Source organism: Anomaloglossus baeobatrachus, chromosome 1, assembly GCF_048569485.1.
Source record: "Anomaloglossus baeobatrachus isolate aAnoBae1 chromosome 1, aAnoBae1.hap1, whole genome shotgun sequence".
Lineage (NCBI taxonomy): Eukaryota > Metazoa > Chordata > Amphibia > Anura > Aromobatidae > Anomaloglossus > Anomaloglossus baeobatrachus.
The window spans coordinates 96904813-96919459 of record NC_134353.1 but is presented as its reverse complement, the minus strand read 5'-3'; the positions used below and the strand labels follow the sequence as shown (position 1 = coordinate 96919459).

Below are 14647 nucleotides of genomic sequence, written 5' to 3'. Positions count from 1 at the left end.
AGAACGCAGCTTTTCAGCTGCGCTCTGAAGCGGACCTTTTTTAAGCTGCGGTGCAGACCGCACACCTGCGCACATAGCCACAGACACCAAAATCGTATGAGGGATGTCACACATTACAATTGACTAGGTTCGTGCAACAAAACGCTCAACTCTAGACAAAGATACGATGTGTTTGCGATCAACGGTTTCGCGTTCAATCCTGATCGCACGTAGATGTCACACGCAGATACCACACAAACGATGCCGGATGTGCGTCACTTACAACTTGACCCCAACGACGGATTGTGAGATATATTGAAGCGTGTGTAGCGGGCTTTACTGACTGGGTTGGTGATGTCGGGTATCTGATAGATGCGTGACATCACGAACCCCAGGGCTTGATGCCAGGTGACATTACACATCTGGCATCAACCCCATATATTACCTCGTTTGCCAACGCACCAGGGCAACGGGATGAGTTGGGGCGAAGCGCCAGGATTGGCACGTGTAATGGATGCGCCACTTCTGGGGCGGCTGCGGCCTGCTATTTTTAGACTGGGGAGTGTCCAATAACAGTGGACCTCCCTAGTCTGAGAATATCAGACCACAGCTGTCCACCTTGACTGGTGATCCAATTTGGGGGGCACTCCATGTTTTTTGTTTTAAATTATTTATTTAATGTAAAATAACAGCGTGAGGTGCCCTCTGTTTTGGATTACCAGCCAAGGTGAAGCTGCCAGCGGTGGTCTGCAGGCTGTAGCCGTCTGCTTTACCCTAGCTGGCTACAAAAGATGGGGGGACCTCACGTGTTTTTTTTTTTTAATTATTTCTTTATTTTATGGCTAAATACAAGGATAGGCACCCTTTAGTGCCACATGAAAGTCACTAAAGGGTGCCAGGTTAGAATATGCAGGGAGGTGGGACATTATATAGGTCTTTCTCATCTATCTATCTATCTATCTATTCATCTATCCATCTTTCCCTCTATCCATTATCTGTCTATTGATTATCTATTATCTATATTATTTATTGCAGTAGAAAAAAATGCAGGGACCAACCTGCGGAAAACCCGCGGCAAAAACGCATTCGGATTTGGTGCGTTTCTTTAACGCAGGTGCGGTAATCTTCAACTCCCAGAAGTTTCTCAAGAAATTTTCTTGAGAAAAATCACTTTTCTAGTGCGCACATAGCCTAATACCAAATAAACACAAGATGGTGCCTGAGGTCCTGAAGAATCAGCTCAATAAATCCGATGAACAAAAAAATAATAATAGAGCGATCTTTAACAGGGACCAAACTGCCACAGATAGATTCAAATGGCTGGTTCAACTTACCCATACTGGGTACACTGGGGGGTGGGAACACGCCCCTACGCGCGTTTTACAATCTTCCTCGGGGGCTGTGATAAGAAGTGTGCAGAGGGGGGGTTTATACAGTATGTGGACATGGGACCAAAGGCTGCCATCATCTTGATTTGGCCACATGAGTGGTGGCACAGGTAAGTTTATATGTGGACATGAGACCAATGGTCGCCATCATCTTGATTTGACTTTAGAAAAGTAGAACAGAGAATTTCAGTTGTATTGGCTGCCATGTTCATTTTCACCAAAATTGACATGGCTGAATCAATGATAACTTTTCAGAAAAGAAATTTTTTTTTTTATTTTCGGGGGAAATAAAAAAAAAACATCATTGAAATCTATTATTCAACAGACAACGCAGAAGACAAATCTCTTTGACCATGAAAGGTAAACCTGTCACATTCACCGGATCAATTTCTTCTTTCTAAACATAGAAGACTTTTCCTTTGACTACTGCTACGACAAAATTTACAGTGCACTAGATGAGAAAGGCCAAGTGTTTCTGCTCATGTCAAGTGGTTACATAGCCCACTGACAGCTTACTGTTGATTTCTTGCTATCTCGTAACGTCTCTGTTCATTTGTATTCGATTCAGTCAGAAAGAACCCAGTTCTCTCTCGTGGTGACCTTTTGCTGAACAATTCAGACCAATGTCCATCATCGTGCTCTGCAACAAAGTCATTTTGTGTAGATAGAATTCGATGTCCTACAACTGGCACATTGAAGGTTTTTACTTTCTCATTTTCTTGAATTCCAGCTGTTAAAGGTTTTTTTTTTTCACAAAGGCATAAGGAAAAAATTGCAGTGAGACTAGGTCCGGCCACGCTTTGGTACAGCCCATTTGCCACCAATTCCGTTTTAAACTGAAATTAGGTTTTGATTCCCACTTGGTGTATGATAGTACGTCATTTGAGGAACCTTGCCTCTGGCTATATTTAGGGGATAAATGAGCCATTTACTATTCACCGGGGAAATGTAAAAGTGCTATTTATATAATAGAATAGAAGTAGAGGTCCTGAATCTGTGCATCTTCTTCCTCAGCATTTCATGCCAGAGATTGATGCTACTGTGTAAATATAAGAATTTTCATCTCTTGAGTGGAAAGGATAGCAAAATAATGTGATTAAATTAGAAACCAACTAAATTCTGCTGAAAATAAAACTGCACTGTAAGGAATATCCTAAACTTTGGACGGCTTGCCATAGAATATGCACAGAGAGATGCTGTTAGTGTTGAGGTCATACTTTGTGTTTCGACCAGTACACCATATATTTATACTGTTTTTTTGTTTTCCCTTTACTTTGGTGAATTTCTTCTGACACTAGAGTGTCCTTCCTACATATAATATTGTTTTGAATGGTTAAAGAGGTTGGACACTATTTTAAAATTGATTACCTATCCTTAGGATAGGTCATTAATGTCTGATCGGCCGGGGTCCAACTCCCTACACCGCTACTGATCAGCTGTTCTTGGTGGGCGCCGGAGATGCCCCATCATCTGATAGTAGCTGCAGCTTGGTACTGCACATCTACCTCCTATTGGATTGAATGGGAAGGGGGATGTGGCCAACTTCTTTAAATACTTTTCTAAGAAAATGTTATTGTAAGTAAGTTACCATTAAGTGATGTAGACTGATCATATATGAAGGTGAAGGGCCCCTATAAAGGAAATTAAAATAAGTCAACTTTTGGTTAACATCAGAACATCACCTGCATACAAGTATGTCCATTTGGACAGGGACATATATTTTGGCATTTTACCTGTTTACCAAGACATATTCAATATATAGTAACAGTGGGGAAAATAAGTACTTGATACACTGCCAATTTTGCAAAGATTCCCACCTACAAAGAATGGAAAGGTCTCTAATTTTTATCGTAGGTAAAATTTAACTGTGACAGAAAGAATAAAAAAAAAATCAAAAAAATTACTTTGTATTATTTTTAAATAATCAATTTGCATTTTATTGCATGAAATAAGTATTTAATACAATAAAGAAACAAAACTTAATTTTTGGTAGAAACCTTTGTTTGAAATTACAGAGGTCAGACATTTCCTGTAGTTCTTGACCAAGTTTGCACACAGTGCAGCAGGGATTTCGGCCCACTCCTCCATACAGATCTACTCCAGATCTTTCAGGTTGCGGGGCTGTCACTGAGCAACATTGAGTTTCAGCTCACTCCAAAGATTTACTATTGAGGTCAAGTCCGGAGACTGGCTAGGCCACGCTTTATACATAGCCACTCCTTAGTTGCCCTGGCTGGGTGTTTCAAATTATTGAAAAAAGGTAGCAAGTCCAGCACTTAAAAAAGACATCCTTTATTTGCAAAAATGTTTTAATACAATTTTCAAAAACAGAGACATACATGAAATACCAGGTCTAGTTGGTCCAGTTTATGCATTTTGAGAGAAATCTCTTAGGGGCCCTTTGCACACTACGACATCACAAGCCGATGCTGCGATGCCGAGCGCAATAGTCCCTGCCCCTGTCGCAGCTGCGATATCATGGTGATAATGTTCGCTACGGCAGCTTCACATGCACTCACCTGCCCCGTGACGTCGCTCTGGCCAGCAAACTGCCTCCTTCCTAAGGGGGCGGGTCGTGCGGCGTCATAGCGACGTCACACGGCAGGTGGCCAATAGAAGCGGAGGGGCAGAGATGAGCGGGACGTAAACATCCCGCCCACCTCCTTCCTTCCGCATAGCCGGCCGGGACGCAGGTTGGAGATGTTCCTCGCTCCTGCGGCTTCACACACAGCGATGTGTGCTGCCGCAGGAACGAGGAACAACATCATAACATCGGTCTTTCCCAATTCGTGGAAATGACCGACGCTACACCGATGATACGATTACGACGCTTTTGTGCTCGTTAATCGTATTAAAAATGCTTTACACACTACAATGTCGAGAGCGACGACAGAAGTGCGTCACTTTCGATTTGACCCCACCAACATTGCACCTGCGATGTCGTAGTGCGCAATGGGCCCCTTAGTCATAACCTAAGACTAAGATATTTATCTCGAAATGTATAAACCGGACCAACTAAACCTGGTATTTCATATATTTGTATGACTGTTTTTGGAAATGTTATCAAAAAACTTTTTGTAATAAAGGAAGAGTCTTTTTTAAGTGCAGGACTTGCTACATTTTTTCTGTTTTCCTGGGTTGATGGTCCGTGCACTGTGACAGGTGAGCTGGTTTTTTGTTTCTTGCCTTCTTTTTCAAATTATTGTCATGCAGGAAAACCCAGCCATGGCCCATCTTCAAAGCTCTTATGGAGGGAAGGAGGTTGTTAGCCAAACTCTTGCGATACATGACCCCATCCATCCTCCCTTTAATTTGGTGCAGTAATCCTGTCACTTGCAGAAAAGAGACCCCATAATATGATGTTTTGACCCCCATGGTTCACGGTTGAGATTGTGTGCTTGAGGTTATACTCATTTTTCTTTTTCCTCCAAACATGGTGAGTTGAGTTGATACCAAAAAGTTCTATTTTGGTCTCATCTGACTACATGACCTTCTCCCATGCCTCTTCCGGATTATCCAGATGGTCATTGGCGAATTTCAAAGAGGTCTGGAAATCTGCTGGAGTGAGCACGAGGACCTTAGTGCCCTGCAGGATTTTAATCCGTTTACAAAAAGAGTGTGGAAAAACAGCGCAATAGGGTCTTATCTGATAATCAACAATAAGAAAGAATGTAGGACCACTCACCTATAGGGGTTGTGAAAGTCACAACTCCTATAATAACGTGGTCACAATGTGAAGACAGCTGCAGCCCCGAAGGTTGAAGATGCAAGGTTATTCAGGAAAAACCAGGTGTCATGCCGTGCTTATTACCATTCCAAAAGGCAGATGTTTAAATATCCATATCTTTTTATTCAAACAGGAGATACAAGTCTACGCGTTTCAAGGGTCACAGCCCTCTTCCTCAGGATAAATATGAAATGACAGGATAACCTTCCTCAGGACAAATATCAAATGACAGGATATCCTTCCTCAGAACAAATATCAAATGACAGGATAAACTGTCATTTGATATTTGTCCTGAGGAAGGGGGCTGTGACCCTTGAAATGCATAGACTTGTATCTCCTGTTTGAATAAAAAGACATGGATTTTTAAACATCTGCCTTCTGGAATGGTGATAAGTACAGCATGACACCCATTTTTTCCTGAACAACCTTGGATTTTAATCCGTGACAGTGTAGTTTGTTACTAACGGTAATCTTTGAGACTGTGGTCCCAGCTCTCTTGAGGTCATCGACTAGGTCCTCCAGTATAGTTCTGTGCTAATTCCTGACCTATCTCAGAATACTCCTTTCCCCAAGAGGTGAGATGTTGCACAGAGACCCAGACCAAGTAAGATTGACAGTCATCTTGTGTTTCTTCCATTTTCTAATAATTGCACCAGCAATTTTTGCCTTCTCACCAAGTTGCTTGCCTATTTCTTGTAACTCATCCCAGAACAGAATAAGAGGGCTTATTAAATAAAAAATATCAGGTCTATGAGAGCTGTAATTCTTGCTGGTTGACAGGTGATTAAATAATTATTTCATGCAGTAAGATGCAAATTTGTTATTTAAAAATCATACAATGTGATTTTTTGGATTTTTTTTATTCTGTCTGCAACAGTTGAAGTGTACCTATGATATAATCTCTCCAGTCTTTGTACAATGGGAAATTGTAAAATCGGTAGTGTATCAAATACTTATTTTTTCCACTGTATATAATGAATATAGGCTTAAAGTGAAGACTTTCAGCTATAAATTGAGGGTATGCATAGCCAATATGGAAAGGGTTTAGGAATTACAGCTCTTTAGTATGTAGCTGCCTCTTTTTCAAGACACCAAAAGTAATTGGGCAAATGTAATGCTACCACCAGGGGCCACAGGTATACAGGAGAGATGTGGAGCTAATAGGTGTAATGCGGCATCTGTCCAATAGATGTCACTGGAAGCTAGACGGGGAAGTAGCAGAATGGTCAAACACGACTAGAGTCAGAGCCGGGAGATCACGTCAGTGCAAAGGGGTAAGAGGAGCCGAAGTCACGTGGAAGCCTAAAGTCAGTAGTCGGGAGGTAATGTTAGGTACAGGTGGGGAGCAATACTATAGTCAGAGAGCAAGCCGGGGTAAGAAGCCGAAGGGGAGCTTCAGTACAAAGGGGGGAAGCGGGACTGAGGGAACAAGACAAGCGGAGGGTCAAGGAGTCAGGGTGCACAGATATGATGGACAGGGAGGGGATGTCGGGGTAACGGGATGAGGATCAGGATGAACTCACAAGAACCAGAAATGCACACTGTAGAGCAGGAACTGTCACTGGCGACGTTCCAGGTGAAACAACCCAAAGATAAGTTAAGGCGATTACTGGAATGAGGCACCGAACAAGCCGCACTCACCGGCAAGGTCCTGGAGAATACAAACAACAGCACAATAGACAAAATTTAGTGGCTCTGCAGGAATCAGAACCAAAGGTGAATCATGACAGCAATTATCTCAAAAGCTCTTTAATGGGCTGGATGGGCCTATTCTCTCATTAATCCATCAACAACTAAGCAGGTAAAAGGTCTGGAGCTGATTCAAGGTGAGGCGTTTGCATTTGGAAGCTGTTGCAGGAAAAACACAATATGCAGTCAAAGGAGCTCTCAAAAGAAGAGAAATCATTAGGCTGAAAATAGAAGAAAACAATTAGAAAGATAGCCAAAATGTTAGAAATTGTAGTTTCTGCAAAAAATAGCTTGGGAAATCAAAAATGCCTAGCTGTACACAATAGACAACAGTGGTGGATAATCGAAGAATCCTTAACATGCTGAAGACCCTATCACAACATAAATCCAAGGGAAGAACACTCTCCAGGAATAGGTGTTTCAGTATCTAAGTCACAAATAGAAGACTTCATGAAAGCAAATAACAGCAAATACAGGGAGTTTTCTACAAGGTGCAAACGATTAATCAGTCATAGAAATATAAAGCCTAGATTAGTCTTTGCCAATAAATCATCTAAAGAACTCGCCCAGTACTGTGAAAGCATTCTTTGGACAGATGAAACTATGATCAACTTGTACCAAAATGATGGGAAGATGAAAAAATTAGGAAGGCTGAACGGATCATGATTCAAAGCACACTACATCCTCTGTAAAACATGGTGGAGGCAGTGTGATGGCCGAGTGTGCATGCATTCCAGTGGCCCTGGTGGTCACTAGTGTTTATTGATGATGTGACTGAAACAGAAGCAGCTGGATGAGTTCTGAAGTGTACAGAGTAGTGATGGGTGGACTTGCAGATACCCTGGATCGGCAGGTCCAAGTGGGTTAAAAAAGAACAACCCAGTTCGGGCCTGCAATTGATCTTGGATATCTGGCCCTACGCCAGTCCCCCTATAAGTCTATGGGGACCAGAATCTGATGCTTTAAAATGGTCGTAGAAGGGATAGGGGGATTGGAGCACAAGCTTTATTCTTTTCAAGTTTCCAAGGGGCTCTAACACTACTTCCGGGGCCACTCACTATTCTTAATACATATTACCAGCAGTCCCCATGTCTCTGATTGGTTGCAGTGCAGTCCTCCCCAATTTTGATACCCAGCTATGATAACACTGACAGCTGGGAGCTGGTATTCTCAGGTTGAGGAGACCTATGCTTATTGGACTCAGGCCTAAAAATAGCAGCTTGCAGCCATCCAGGATTGTCACATCCATTAGATGCAACAATCCTGGAAGTTTACCTACCTGGCTCATCCCGATTGCCCTGGTGAGGTGGCATTTGGGGTAATAAGGGGTTAATAACAATTCACAGCTGCCACTAAGCCCTAGATTAATACTGGAAGGCATCTATGAGACCCCCTATTACTAATCTGTTAGTGAAAAGAAATAAACACAAACACAAAATCCTTTATTTGAAATAAAATAGAAAAAAACCCACCCTCTTTCACCCCTTTATGAAGCCTCAAAACACCCAGGTATGATGTAATACACATGAGGCCCCATAACGATTCCAGTTTTGCTACATCTGAAGTGACAGCGGGTGGGCATAGAACATGACTGGCTGCTGTGAGCTTCAGATACAGAATAATACACAGCCAAGATAAGCACACGGCTGGGGTCTGCAGCCTGTAGCCATAAGTTTTAGGTGTGCTGAATATCATAATATGGGTGGACCCTATGCTTTTTTTAATATTTACATATTTTTACACCATGATAAAGACGTGCAGATAGGGTCTTTGATTGCAGCAGTCCAACAGGCTGTCACGCAAGCTGAGGGCATATCTGACTGCAACTAATCAGTGATGCCAGGTCTGCCCGTGGCCAGGGGAAGCAGTGAATATGTATGAAGTTAATTAGCGGACATGGAAGTAGAATGAGCGGCCCTGGAAGCAGTTTCAGCAGCGCCGGAGACTCAGTAGGTACAGTGCACCTACTTTATCCCTATTTTCTTTATATTTCCTTTATTTTTTTTATTACCTGAATTGCAGATCATTACCCAGAGTTCCCTGAGAGCTGTGGACCAATGCCAGTGCTCTGATACTTTTGACTTTTACAATCCGGGTCCACCCATCACTAGTACAGAGCAATATTTTCTTCTCAGATTCAATCAAATATAGCAAAGTTGATTGGATGGTGCTTCACTTTACAGCAGGACAATGACCCAAAAAAAACTGTGAAAGTCCAAATATTTCTGGACCTAACTGTGATAAGGCCTTAATTTAGGTTGATGCCATTCAGTCATGCATCCCTCTTAAACTGTCTGCAGTCCAAATTATGAGTCACTCGTGGTAGCATGCATTCCACTCTCTTTCACCCACACCAGAGACGTGCTCAGATATGAATAGAAAGTAAGACTGCTTTATTCCGGAAGTTGTACAAATATATATAACCGGGCTTATTGGCTAGGTGCCAAGAATACGTAACACGTCTCCTATTGGATAAAGTAGAACAGCTTATTCTGTGATATACAATTTACTGTAATGTGCTTGCTTCCTCATTTATATTAAGCAATGTCAGCATGATTCACAAATCACATGAATAGCCCAGACTGTCTGAGTCTTATGTCCAAATGCAGAACTAGGTGGGGTACACAGTCTGAAACAGCATCTTAAATCCTGTTCTTTATGGATATCTCCATATACTCCTATATACTCATAATCTTGTCCATAACAGTCCCCCCTTTGGAGATAGCCAAAAAGTCTTTCCTTACTTTTCCAGTCATCTTAAGTCCCAAGGCCACTGGCCTATTTGTTGCTGGAGCAACATAAGACACCGAGGGGGGGCAGGAAGATGACAATGATTTAACAATGATTCACCCCACCACCAAAACTGATTTGTATGGGCTCACCCAGATTAAATCTGGGGATTCTTTCTGGCCAGTAATGGAGCCAGGTTTACAGTGAGGGTGCGTTTACCTTATCACCCAAGTGACACTGGAAGATGTTTTATGTATAATGTACACAGTTTCTGGTGTGGAACACCGTAGGAGAGGAAAAAAAAAAAGAGAGAAGTGTTAGTTTCTATTTCATGGGAGCTCGTTCTGTGAATAAAGTTCTGTGAAGTTTACTTGGAAGTGACACACGTATGTCGAGAAGGGAAATGGAGAATTCTCCCAAAGGGGGGAGATTAGATGAGAATTGATGAATAATTCTGAATCTAGCAACTACACTATGTGTATTGTACCTGCCTGTGAAAATGGCTTGTCCAAGCCCATTATTAGAAATATAAGCTGATATATAGGGTGGACTTGTGTGCTGTCTGTGGAGCACTGTGTCCACGTAAGCCCACCCCATTATTTTCTGTCCTGAATGTAGATTTCTTTCTGTCACTCTGTGTTTTGCTCAGCCCTGGGTGGGGTATGGTATGGGGATAGTTATCAGGGTCTGACAGGAGATAAGGATACGCTGGAGGCTCGGCCCTGACCACCATTAGGTCTACCATCGAGATGAGGGCAAGCACAGGGTCCTTAGTTACAGGGTCAGCCCAGGGGTCTCTATATAATCCGTATTCCCAGTGACAGATTGAATACCTCCTGAATGTAGATGTCACAATACATGTCACTCCCTCCCAGGACTCTTCAGACGCCATTTTTGGCCAACACCTACTTCCTCTTTTAGCGGCTGTTTCTTATCGGTAATTATTTTCAGTGGACGTTTTAACTCAGACACTACATAGTTCATCTTTCGACGCCATTTTAGTCCAGCCGACACCCAGTTCCCCATTTTTGTTTCAGCAACCAAAGCCACTGCTCTGTTTATTGCTGACATAGCAGGGACTGCAGAGGGGGGAGACAGGGACCTGAAACACACACTCCGTTTTTGGTCATATATGCAGTTGTTCCCCATTGTGTTCCCACTAATGAACCTTAGCAGAGGTTATTGCTGATAGTCCTGTGGAAACCTTTTCCCTTCACTTTTGCATGTTTGTTTTGTTTTTGCTGTATCTAGTATACAGTTTAGTAGACCATATAGACTGCTCACTATTAGTCCTGGTGGACAGTGAATATTTTTCTGCCTATGGCAGTTGATGCTTAGCCTGGTTTGAGATATTCTCACTTGTATGTTATCCTGCCGGTAGCTTGCACAAGAGTTCCCTGATAGAGAGGGTGGAGGTTCATGTGGTCCCAAGGGGACATTGATCATCAGGAGTTGACATATATTAGGGTTTTTCGTTGGCAGCACCCAGTAATCCTTTGTTTCTTAGTTTGCAGGGTCTGACAGGAGAGAGGGATACGCTGGAGGCCCGACCCTGACCACCATCAGGTCTACCGTCGGGATGAGGGAGAGTGCAGGGCCCCCAGTTACAGGGTCAGCACAGGAGAGGTAGAGTAGATAAGCTCCACTGTTTTTTCCTAGTTGTGTATATGTAGTCAGGGGGTGCTGCTTGCTAGTTTCCAAACACTCTTGTGCTCTTCTCTTTCCCCGGGGTTTTAGGGGATCTTAGTTTTTAGAATTTCAGTGTTCTCCTGACCCCAAGTTACACCCATTGCTCTTTCTTACAAACCTGGGTATAGTCCTTTGTATCAGGTCTCCGAGAGCCCACATGCAAACTACAGCTGGTAAGGACCAAGACACCCTCCTTCAAATGGCAAGACGTATGGAGATGAATCTAGCAGCTTACAAGATCACCCCACATACAGATGAGTTACAGTCACAGTCACCTGAAGAGTATCATCACGTCATCTCCAGCCCAGAAGTCATTCTACCTGTTTGCCATGGAGGAAGACAGCAGCCCCGGACATCTAAGGGACAGCAGCCCTTTGAACACTACTCAGCCAGATTGAACACCTACCTAAAGCACCAGTTGAAGATCAGTGCCCGTATGACATCACTGCTCCCTGACAAAGTCACCATCTCCCGGTGTGGGGTCCTTAATCCTGCTATACTTCTCCCTCTTCCAAGGGGGGAGTGTCCCACCTCTCACACCTTGGTGGAAGAGGTAGTCGACTCTGGCATAGCTGAGGAAACTCTGGATTCGATACAGTGACGGATACACCTTTGGACCCTGACTTAACCCCTTTGCGGATGGATCAAGATGTGCATCAAGAAGACGGTTCCACATGGGTATGGTGCTGGTAGCAGAAGACGCTGTGCTGATAGAGCAGTCGCTACCCGCATGCCTGTCTGTGAAGAAGCAGATGTATGTGCTCTCGCTGAAGCCTGCAAGATGGCAGCCAGCATCTACTCTGTGGAGGACAAGAGACTTGATCACTGCCAATGGAACTGTACGCCGCCATGAGGCCATAGAAGAACGGATGGATGCTTTGCTATTGCCAGACAGAGTCACGGTGAGCAGGGTTGAGGACTACATTGGAGGAGTCAAGGGAAGCAGTAAGAAGTGCCCTCACTGACAGAACATCCAACGAAGCCCCAAGACCACTTACCAGAGAAACAGTCAGTCAATCTGTGTTCTTTGAATGACCCCGATGTGAAGAAGAAAGGAAAGATGGAAAGTCTTGAGAAAACGTTGTCCTGACCCTACAAGAGCAAGTCTCAGAAGAAGAAGAGGACTGAGATAGGGTGCAGCTGTGGGCTCCCGGAGACCATAGAAAGTGGCTAGTGACCTGCTTTCACTGCCAGCCAAAGAGATATGGCAGGCCTTAGACACAGAACTGATTCTACACACCCCATACCAGCCACAGAACAGAGGGAAGGTTGGGAGGATGGGGCAGTGTAGAAAGCAAGGGCATGAGAGTCTTCCCCTTGAATTGTTCAGTGTCAGACACACCCCAGCAGGGACCACTAGGTTGAGACCCTATGAAATCCTGTTTAGAAGTACCCCCAGATACTTCAACTAAGCTTGTTGTTTGTTTAACTAAACATTTGCCTAATATACGTTTTTGAGTTTTCTCCTCCAGATCCAACCAGATCTAGATTTTTCTCTTTTCTTTTTCTCTCTCTCCTCTTTTCCTCTCTTTCTCTCTCTCTCTTTCCTCAATCTTTCTCTCTTCTCAATCTTTCTCTCTCTTCCTCTCTTCTCAATCTTTCTCTCTTCCTCTCTTCTCTCACTCTTTTTCTTTCGGACAAAGATCCATGCATTCCACTACAAAGAGATGTCGGACCTGCCTGAGACCAGAAGAGGGCTGTCTTCCTCTTCTACCCGATACTTTGTGCCAGGACGATGATATCTAAGCATGTGGACCAGAAGACGACTGTGCATCCCACCTTTGATGATGTCCCACCATTACCGCCTGAGGACTGAGGAGCATGAGACTTTGAGTGAAACCAACCCTGATAAATATTAGCCAATTAGAGGACTACTGTCATGTTCCCCCTTCCTGAATAATGTGTGCCAGCGGAACATAGCCATGAGGACAGTCTAGAGAATACGGTCAGGATCTGGCTTCCTATGCATAGTCTATTGGGTGGGGAGATTCATCCACAAGGGATGGGGTATCTCGTATGTGAGTGAGGCAACCATCGGCATTAGGACAGATCAATAGACTCGGGAAAAGTAAGGAAAGACTTTTTGGCTATCTCCAAAGGGGGGACTGTTATGGACAAGATTATGAGTATATAGGAGTATATGGAGATATCCATAAAGAACAGGATTTAAGATGCTGTTTCAGACTGTGTACCCCACCTAGTTCTGCATTTGGACATAAGACTCAGACAGTCTGGGCTATTCATGTGATTTGTGAATCATGCTGACATTGCTTAATATAAATGAGGAAGCAAGCACATTACAGTAAATTGTATATCACAGAATAAGCTGTTCTACTTTATCCAATAGGAGACGTGTTACGTATTCTTGGCACCTAGCCAATAAGCCCGGTTATATATATTTGTACAACTTCCGGAATAAAGCAGTCTTACTTTCTATTCATATCTGAGCACGTCTCTGGTGTGGGTGAAAGAGAGTGGAATGCATGCTACCACGAGTGACTCATAATTTGGACTGCAGACAGTTTAAGAGGGATGCATGACTGAATGGCATTTTCATTTTCATTTTCTATTCAAAAAAAAAAAATATGACGGGACTGTTATGAGGAGGGGGGCGTTGCTTCCTAATGGGCTTGGCCACTTCCTGAGGTGCCATTTTCTGAGCTGGTGCAATATAGAAATATCTACTATCTCCATCCCATTCCTCTTTCCATGCCAATTTTCATGCCAATTTTCTAACATCTTTTGACGTTCTAATCCCTCGCTTATTTAACAAAACATCTTTCCATTCTTGCTCCTCTAATCTCCCTTTCTTTGCAGTGATGCCTGCCACCTTGAGGAGCGACTTCATATTTTTTTTTTTTTTTTTACCTTTTTGCTCGCTTACTAATTCATCTACCGTTAACTTGACAGGTGTGGACTGATTAGACCCCATGCTTAAAGGGTACACGACCTAAAACTAACACGTCAACCTGGATGTCTGGTCTGTGCCGTAGTGCACTTCCTCTCCTGGGCCAGTGACTATACATATCCACAGAATACCAAGATTTCTATCCACAAAACCACAACACAAACGGGTTGTCCTACCAGGAAGAAGTGTCACGTGGGTGAGAGAAACTAAATTCACCCTCACTATATCTTACTTCAAGTACTAGTAACCTCTGTTCACCTTATATACACCTTATTTGAACAGTCCGTCCAGAACATCAATACTCAATGATTAAGCCTAAAATCAATGGTTTTCCCCAATGTATTCAATCCTAGGTAAGAATACACTGACATCCACTAAAACAAGACCAATGAGTACGCATGCCACATTCAACTCACTGCTTAGCAGGAAAACCGTACCAGGTAACAGTCAGGGTCCGTCCCCCACTTTACACACTGCACCTGTACATAGAAAACCCTTCCAAATCTTCTATTCCCGAAGATCAGGTCCGTCCAAGGC

The 14647-nt window shown here is 43.3% G+C and overlaps 1 protein-coding gene across 1 annotated transcript in view; it reads right to left on the bottom strand.

Moving 5' to 3' along the window:
• Window positions 1-14647, bottom strand: part of LOC142303152 (uncharacterized) — a 225933-nt gene that overhangs the window by 89143 nt on the left and 122143 nt on the right. Inside the window, exon 4 of the mRNA XM_075344313.1 lies at window positions 1884-2097. Within this exon, the coding sequence (XP_075200428.1) occupies window positions 1884-2097 (214 nt within the window). The remainder of the gene's footprint in view (window positions 1-1883; window positions 2098-14647) is intronic.